The following is an 8344-nucleotide window of genomic DNA, read 5'->3' on the forward strand; positions in this document are numbered from 1 at the left end:
CTGAGGGAGGAGGGGAGCTGAGGGTCTGGACTTCTGGGCCTGAGGGAGGAGGGCCGAGGGCCAGGCCTTGGGTCCTGAGGGGCTGTGCCCTGAGCGGGGTCACCCCTGACTTCTCCCGCTCTGCCAGGGCGTGACTCTCACCGACCTGAAGGAAGCCGAGAAGGTAGCAGGAAAGGCCCCAGAGCCAGAGAAGTGCCTGCAGAGCCTGGTGAGAGGGGTCAGGTGAGCAGGTGGTAGGTGGCGTAAGACACCCTTGTCTTCTGACCTCTCTGCCCCCCTCTCCTAGGACCCATCTCGGCGTCCCCGAGTTCCTGGGGTGGAGAACTCTGATGGTCCTGCCCAGAGAGGTGAGGTCTGGTCTCTGGGAGGTGGTCCTCCTGCCCTGTCACCTCCCCATCTCTCCTGCAGTGCTGTTTTCCTGGGGGTCGGGCTAGGGACCCTGGCACTGCAGGGAGGGGCCCCTCCACAGGTTTCTGGGCTGACTCCTGCCCCTCCCCCAGCAGAGGCGCCAGACGGGCAGGGTCAGGGACCGCAGGCTGCCAGGGAGCATCGCAAAGTGGGCAAGGAGTGGAGGGGCCTCGCAGAGGTGAGGGGTGGGGCCGGGGCGGGGTGAGCTGGGCCATGGGTGGGCCTTGGAGGCAGGGCGGTGGGTCAGACTCCCCTCCCGGCATCAGGCTGAACCCGCCCTCCGCCTGCAGGGGGAGGAGGCGGAGCCGGCCGACCGCAGCCCAGAGTCCAGGTACAGGGTGGGCCGGGAAGGGTTTGGGCTTGTCTGTAGGGCCGTGGGGAGCCCCGCTGACGCCCTGCCCGCCTCCACCCCAGCACTGCCGAGGGTGGCCCCTCGCCTCGCAGGCAGCGGGACCCCGAGCCAGCATCAGAAGAGCCCGATGGAGGCTTCAGGAAGGTTCGCAGCCCCACCCCCACCACGGAGCCACCGGGCCCCCACAGTGGGCCTCTGTCCACCCACCCTACCGCCCTCCACCTGTGCCTCTGCCAGCCACATCCCCGCACCCCACCCTTCCCGGCGGCCTCGCCGAGCTGCGTGCATGCTGGCAGGCCTAACCCTGTCCCCCCACCCCCCCAGCTGTACTCAGAGCTGCGCGGCGAGAACGAGAGGCTTCGCGAGGCCCTGACTGAGACCACGCTGCGCCTGGCACAGCTCAAGGTAGAGCTGGAGCGCGCCACTCAGGTGAGGCCCCCAGGCCTGGGAGCTGGTCCGCGCTGGCGCGGGTGTGCCTGGGCAGGGAAGCAAGAGCAACGGGTGGGGGGCGGGGCCTGTGCCGGCCCGGCTGGGACCCTCGGGCGTGAGGCTGAAGGGTGAGGGACGCCCAGGGGAGCAAGAGCAACTGGAGAAGGGGGGGGGGGGTTGCGGGCATGGGCTGGGACCCTCGGGGGCAGGGCTGAATGATGAGGGATAGGGCCCTCCAGGACCCTGGACTGCTGTCCCCCACCTGTCTGGTGTCCCCCACCCTGGTCTGTGTGGTTTGGACGTTTGTCTGAGCTTTGTGCTTTCTTTGCTCTCACCAGAGGCAGGAGCGCTTTGCAGAGAGACCAGCCCTTCTGGAGCTGGAGAGATTCGTGAGTAGGGGCAGCTGGGGTGGGGCCTGATGTGTCCTCAGCCTTACAAACCCATGTGGGTCTGAAGAAGGCCACACTGACCTAACCTGGCCTCCTGACCTCTCGCCACCCTTCCCAGCCTGCCTTGACCACTGGCAGTCCCCAACCCCAGTCCCTGGGCCTCACGTCTCCCATTTATTCCAGGAGCGCAGGGCCCTGGAGAGAAAGGCAGCCGAGCTCGAGGAGGAGCTAAAGGTGAATACTAAGGGGGCACTGCGGGCAGCGGGTGCCGCTGGCCCGGGGCCACCCAGCTGACCCATCCCATCCCACAGGCCCTGTCCGACCTCCGCGCTGACAACCAGAGGCTCAAGGACGAGAACGCGGCCCTGATCCGCGTCATCAGCAAGCTTTCTAAGTGACTCTGGGGGAGGACCTTCCCCGTACCCGTATTTATACAGCTGCTTCTGCCACACGCATCCCTTCCCCTGTGTGAGCACGAGTGACAGGGCTCCCAGGGGTCTCTGAGAAGCCATAGCCTCCCTTCGGGGCCTCCAGACTGTGAGGGGAGTACAGAGTCCCCAGGAGCCAAGGGGGGGCACTCTGAGGCCAGGATGGAGGCGAGAGGCCGAGCCAGGTAGGGGGGACGTTGCTGAGGGGGGCTCGGGGCTGGAGGTGGGACCAGGGAGGAACTGAGGACCAGAAAGTGCCGGGACCAGTAGCCAGGACCAGAGTGGCCACCGGAGGTCCCCCTCTCACGTGTGATGCCACTCCAGTCACCCCTCCTGTTCCTGAACAGGGATCCGAGAATGTGCCAAGAGTCCCGCCCGCCTGGGCCAGGTGGGCCTGTATATAGGGTCCGTGTGCAATAGGGAGGGATGTCTCTATTTTTTGCTGCCCCCTCCCCGCCCACTGTGAGGGGCAGGGGGAGAAGATATTTTCGAGACAAAGCACAGGCACCACAAATAAAAGTCGTGAAGTTGCCACACAGTGACTGTGTCCCCGGCTGGGGGGGGTGGGGAGGGGCAGTGCTTCCGTGTTCATCTGTGCTTGTCAGTGGCCAGACCCCAGGATCGTGGGGGTGGAGTGCTGGGGGTGGTGGTGGGAAGAACTTGTAGGAAGAGTGGCCCATTGGAGCCGTGGCCCCCAACCAGGGCTGACACGGTCCCTGGGTAGCCTGGGGCAGGGCAGGAACGGTCAGCTGGCTCAGAGGCCAGGGCTTGGGTCTTACCAGCAGTGCTTTTGAAACAAATTTGAGCCAATTGCCAGCATTTGAAATGTGGAGTCATTCACGTTAAAAACCCTAGAATTTTGACTTTTCTGGAAACAGGCACAGGAGAGTAGGAGCTCTTCAGTCCAGCATGGTCACAGGGGGCTGGGGCTGGGTAGGAGGATGGGGCATTCTTTCATTCCTGGTCATGTTCTCCTTTCCAGGCCTCGTCCTACCTCCTGGTGATACGGTAGTGAGGGGAATGGTACAGACCTGACGTGTGAGGCGGAAAGGAGGCTATCAGGTGGTGGAGCTGGGGACAAGCAGGCAGGGGCACGTGTGCACGCACGCGGGAGTCCGTGCCGCCACTCGGAGCCAGCCCCGCTGGCAAGCTGGCCCCGGCCGAGACTTGGCAGGTGTAGAAGGAAGGGAAGGGTGTTCTGGATGAAGGGAACAGCAGGGACACAGCCTGTCGAGCGGAAAGTGTACCTGAAATGTGGAGGTGCAGGAAGCAGCCTGTGTGGCCAGAAATAATAGGGATGAGGTTGGAGAGACGACAGCCAGCTCGTTCGGAATGGCCCGGTAAGGACTTGAACAGCCCCTGTGGCTGCTGCACTGACAGCAGTCCGGGGGATGACAGCGAGGGACAGAAATGGGGAGCCCAGCTGCCGTAATCTCAGCGAGAAGTGGTGGTGGCTGGAGTGTGACTCAGGGCACATTGGCGGGGACAGCAGGCTGCAGGTCCTGATAGGCTGGGCTGTGATAGGAGAGGGTTTGGGTCTGCCGTGCTCCAACCCAGGAGCTTGGATTTTATCGGCTGGGTCACAGGGGACAGAATCAGAGCTCCTGCCTGCCCGTGGCTGTGTCTGAGCTCATCTGATTTTGGAGGGCATCATGGGGTGGCTTAGGTAGAAGCTAGCAGGAACTGGGGGTTAGGAGGCTTGGCCGTGGGCATTATGGGAACGCTGAGGGGGGTCACAGGATGAGGAGGAAAGGGCCATCTTCCTCAAGCTTAGGGGGGGGCAACCAGTGTGACAGGGTGGGATCCAGAGAAAGCCCGTCCTACCCCAGCCTTGCTAGCTGTCTGAACAATGGGGTAAGTTACCAGTGGCTGGAGGGAAAAGGAGCTGGCTGTTCTTGAGGTGGGAAGCTTCCTGTTAAGCTGTCACCTCGCTGGAGAACTGTGGCCGGGAAGCCTGTGGCAATTCAGGAGGCAGCCACGTCCTTGTGGCCGGACCCCTGGCAGCTGGTGAGGGACAAGGGGAAGTGGAGGCTGGGAGAGGAGGGCAGGATTCCTGGAAGTGGGTATTTGAGCTGTGGCAGGAAGGCCGACTAGCAGTTCACCAGGCAGGAACTCACTGTTCCAGCCAGCAGAAACCCTGCAAAAGCCCAGTGGTTCAGGGGGCTTGGGAGGTTTGAAGGGCAGGACTGGATTGCATGGGGTGGGGGTAGGGGATGAGGTGGGGTAGGGACCAAACCTCCCAGGGCCTTAAACGCTAGGCTCTGGGGTATGGGGGCCTTGGGGAGCCAGGGAAAGAGATTGGGTGTTCAGAACAGCTCTCTGGACTGGACTGGAGGACAGCCTGTGGGCCGGAAGGGGAGGAGGAAGCCTGAGAAAGAAACCAAAAAAGGTAGGAACGAGCTGGGGCGAGGGGCAGGTTCCTGGGCCCGCTGGTGGCCCGGTAGGGAAGAGACAGCAGCTGACAATCCCTGCTGAGAGGAGAATGTTTATAGACCGGGGAGTATCACAATGCACAGGGTACCCAAGTGTGGCCCCCTTCCCTCCCACTCACGGCCAGTCCGCTCACTCCGGAGACTCCACGGGACGGGAGACCAGAGCCGGAACAGGTCTGGAGCCTTCTCCAGGGGTCGACTTCCAGGGGTGGAGGCAGTCTGCAGGGTCCTTTCTTCCCCGGGGCTGCCCCGAAACAGAGAGTAGAGCAGCCGGGGGTGGTCAGATAACCTCTGCTTGCAGGTCGCCTTCCACCTTCTTCTTTTGCTTCTCCATCACCGCCTCCAACTCGGACACTTTCTCTTTGTCCTGGAGGGGCGGGGTGGAAATCAGAAGTCAGGCCCCGCGCCCTGGGTGCTTGCCCAGGCCCGGGGACGAGCACCCGGCTCACCTCCAGCAGCGCGCGCTGCACGGTGACCTGGCTGTACACCCGGGCCCCCTCCTCCGGGCTCACAGCTCGCAGCTCCTCCTTTCGCAGTGAGAAGAGCTGCGCGCCGGTCAGCACGCCCAGCGCGTCCACGGTCCTGAGCGAGCAGTGGGGCAGCGGTTAGGTCCCCCAGCCAATCACGGCTTCGGCCCTCACCCCCACCAATCACATCACTGCTGCCGAGCCGTTCATCCAATCCCCACAGCGTTCTTGCGCTCCAGCACCCGCGCCCATCAGTGCACCCCAGGAGGAGGCGGGGCGTGTGCGCCCAGCTTTCCGACAGCGGCCGGAGTTCCCTGGACAAACGTGCCGGTCATGCAATCCGACAGACCCCTGCTTTAGGCCAGTCCCGGCTCCCAGGGTCCAATCAGAGGGTACCGCTTCCTGCGTCCCCGTCTCAGGATCCCCAGCCGGCAACAGGCGCTCACCCAGAGCTAAATCCTTTGGCCTGCAGCCAGGCGCGGACCTCCGCGGTGTCCGAGTGCGGGCTGAGCGGGGGCTCCGGGGCGCGGGGACCCGGGGCTGCTCGGCTGGGGCCGGCCCGGCCCTGGGCTAAGCGTGCCTGCAGCTCCTCGTTGACACAGAGCATCTGGGAGAACTTCTCTGCAGGCGGAAAGCCGGGAGGGAGCGTGAAGTCAGGACGAAGGGTCCTGGGGCCAGAGGCAAGGAGCTCTCTCTCCACCGTCCTCATGAGGGGTTGGGAGTCCGTTTATTCTTTTTGAGCCTTGGTTCCCCTGACTGGAAAGCGAGGACAAGGATGGCTCCGTGGAGGGGGTGCCCCCACTACTCACCCTTTTCTCTGGGGTCCAAATTGAGGCTATCACAACTGTCCCAGGGGGGCCGAGACGAGGTAGGAGCTGGGGCCTGCGCTGGTGGGTGAGGGGGAGTGCTATCCTCCTAGAGAGGGGAGTCACAAACAGGCCTGAGTCCCAGCCCCTCCCCCTTCCAGAGGTCAATTCTGAGCCCCACCCCCACCCCTACCTTCTCTGCCAGTGCTCTTGGCACCGGATCCTCACATCCCTCCTTCCCTTAAGACCCAGTAGTCTTCTGCCCTGGCTCACCAGGCTGCGGGAAGGGCTTTGGCTGCAGCTTCCCTGGGGCCGCGGGTGGGGTGTCAGGATATTATAGGGTACATATCCTTCCTGCCCTTGCTGGTCCCGAACCTTCCACCACTTGCGCCTGTCATCCAGGACCTGAGGGAGGTAGGAGAGGAGTGTTCACAGCCTGTGTCTGCAGCTAGGGCTGAGCCCACTGCAGCCCCTTAGCCCTCCCCGCCCTAACCTCCAACACATCCTGCTGCTTGACCGAGAGCTCGCTTCCATTGCGGGCCTGGAAGTCGTAATTACACAGGGCCCACTTCCCCTCCGGCTCCAGCTGGGGCTCAGCCTCTGGCTCTGGGTCTTGGTGACTGGAGAAGAATGAGGGTTGGGGATAAGGAGGCAGCCAGTCTCACTGCTCTGGGCAGAAGGGTATTGGTGTGAGTGGGGGTTAGGGCCAAGCAGGGGTCAAGGCAGGGGGCCAGGTTAATGAGGTTAGTAGAGACTTAAACTTGGATTAACAGCTGAATGCATTTTGCTCCTTCGGTACTGGGCGCCGTGCTTCAAGCGCATGATAGGAGTCGTACCAACACCTCCATTTTACAGATGAGAACATCAAGGCTCAGAGAAAAATCACTTGCTCCACATCACACAGCTAGAAACAGCTATTTATTGAGCTCACACTTAATAACCCATAGTTGTAACACAAACAACGGTTAACTTATAGTTAACTTCTCTAGCGCGGCCTAGGTACCCGCCCCTGTTCAAAGACTGACATGCAGTGGCTTACCTGGTTTTGGGTCCAACCCTTGGTGTAACCATGAATTTGGAGTCCCCTCCCCACTCCCGTCCTTTACTCCTCCACTCCTGACCCTCTTATTTTCTATTTTACAGGTGAGGGAGTGGAAGGACAGGGAGATAAAGTGGCACGATGGTGTCAAGTTCAGAGAGCAAGATAGAGGCACTGGCCCGACTGAGACCCAGGCAGGCTGGCCCCCGAGTCGTGTCCTGAGTAATTCTGGTCTACTGTGCAGGCCTCTGGGTATGAACTGAGCTCTCCCGTGGCAGCTCTTAACAGCTCGCCTTTAGAACCTCACAGATTTCTAACTCCTCCAAGAAGGGATCATTATTGTCCTTTTTTCTGCAAAGAACTGGAGGCTCAGAGAAGGGAAGATAAAAGCTGGGGGGTGCCAAGCCCAGATTCAGAAGCAGGGGGAGGGGTGAAATTCTGCAAGACCAGGCAGCTGGGGGAGGGGGGAGTAGAGGAAGCAAGATGTTGGCTCTGATCCCCCAGGAAGAGGGACCTCAGCCCGGATCAAGCCTACCTGTGCAGAGGAGAGGGGGGGTCTTCAGGGCCGCGGCACCCCCTGTGTGGGGCTGGCAGCTCCCAGCACGCTGTCCCTGCTGAGACCCTCTGCCTGGGCCCTCACCCAGACCCCCTTTCTGCTCCTCCCGCTTTGCGGCTTTCTTATCCCAAGAAGCTTCCCTCACCCCTGCCCTCGACCTGCCCAAGGACCCTAGAGTCCCGGCTTCTCCGTGCCCCTTCTTCCTCAGGACCCAAGAGGCTGCTTTTTGGAGTCACAAACTTGGATCCCCAGAGACCCAGGAGTCCAGGTCTGAAACCTTAATTTCCCCAACCTTTCAACCTTTGAAAGCTCTCCCCTATGACACCCAGCAGGAATGGAGACAACAGCTTTAGAGCCTTAGGAAAGTGAGGGTCCAGCATTCCAGTTGTTACTTCTTTTAGGGGCCCAGAAATACTACCACTTCCTAACTTTCCCAGAAACTCGTCCCATGGCTCTCGAAGGCCCAGGTCTTCTCTGGGTCTCCAAGGCCCCAAGCACCAGACTTGAACTCTTCTTCAAAACCCAAATGCCCTATCCCCCAGTCTCTTCCCTCCCAACACCTGGGGCTCTGTCCTTTTAGGGACCCAGACAGGGAGCTTCCCTGGCTCTGGGAAATCGAACTGCCCTCTCCCAGCCTCTCAGACTTTACCCACTCCCAGCCCCCTCCTCCCTCAGACCCTGGAATCCGGGCCCCCTCCCCTCCCTTCTCCCCCCTCTCCCAGCCCCCGACCCTCCCTCCTCACCACCTCACCCACCTGTGAAGAGCCCAGGGAGACAGAAGGAAAGACAGAAAAAAGGAGTGGGGTCAGCGCCTAGAGCGCCCAGGATGCACCCCTCCTTGACCCCACCTGTCCCACCTTGGGGCCGACACTCACCCATTGACAGCGACCTGGGGGGCACTTTGCTGTGGGAGAGGAGGACAGCAGCTCAGGCAGGACCGGACTTCCTGGCCCCAGCCCCACTGTGGCAGCTGGGGAGTGTGTCGCCCCCACCAAGCTTGGGCCTCCCCTGCCCCACCGTGTCACCTGGGAGTGTGTC

General features: G+C 61.9%; 2 protein-coding genes across 4 annotated transcripts in view; one reads left to right on the top strand and one right to left on the bottom strand.

Moving 5' to 3' along the window:
- PPP1R12C (protein phosphatase 1 regulatory subunit 12C) overlaps window positions 1-2538 on the top strand; it is a 22480-nt gene extending 19942 nt beyond the window's left edge. For all 3 annotated transcript variants that reach the window (XM_040633830.1, XM_040633831.1, XM_040633832.1), the window contains exons 20-22: window positions 1528-1578; window positions 1762-1812; window positions 1890-2538. In XM_040633830.1, coding sequence (XP_040489764.1) covers window positions 1528-1578; window positions 1762-1812; window positions 1890-1976 — 189 coding nt within the window. In that variant the 3' untranslated portion in view covers window positions 1977-2538. The remainder of the gene's footprint in view (window positions 1-1527; window positions 1579-1761; window positions 1813-1889) is intronic.
- A 1940-nt stretch (window positions 2539-4478) lies between these two features.
- The window catches only part of EPS8L1 (EPS8 like 1), a 12301-nt gene continuing 8435 nt past the window's right edge, over window positions 4479-8344 (bottom strand). The window contains exons 14-19 of the mRNA XM_040633834.1: window positions 6205-6331; window positions 5985-6116; window positions 5715-5817; window positions 5352-5526; window positions 4888-5020; window positions 4479-4805 (exon numbers count right to left, since the gene is read on the bottom strand). Of these exons, the coding sequence (XP_040489768.1) occupies window positions 4719-4805; window positions 4888-5020; window positions 5352-5526; window positions 5715-5817; window positions 5985-6116; window positions 6205-6331 (757 nt within the window). The 3' untranslated portion in view covers window positions 4479-4718. The remainder of the gene's footprint in view (window positions 4806-4887; window positions 5021-5351; window positions 5527-5714; window positions 5818-5984; window positions 6117-6204; window positions 6332-8344) is intronic.

Source organism: Ursus maritimus, unplaced genomic scaffold, assembly GCF_017311325.1.
Source record: "Ursus maritimus isolate PB19 unplaced genomic scaffold, ASM1731132v1 scaffold_19, whole genome shotgun sequence".
NCBI lineage: Eukaryota > Metazoa > Chordata > Mammalia > Carnivora > Ursidae > Ursus > Ursus maritimus.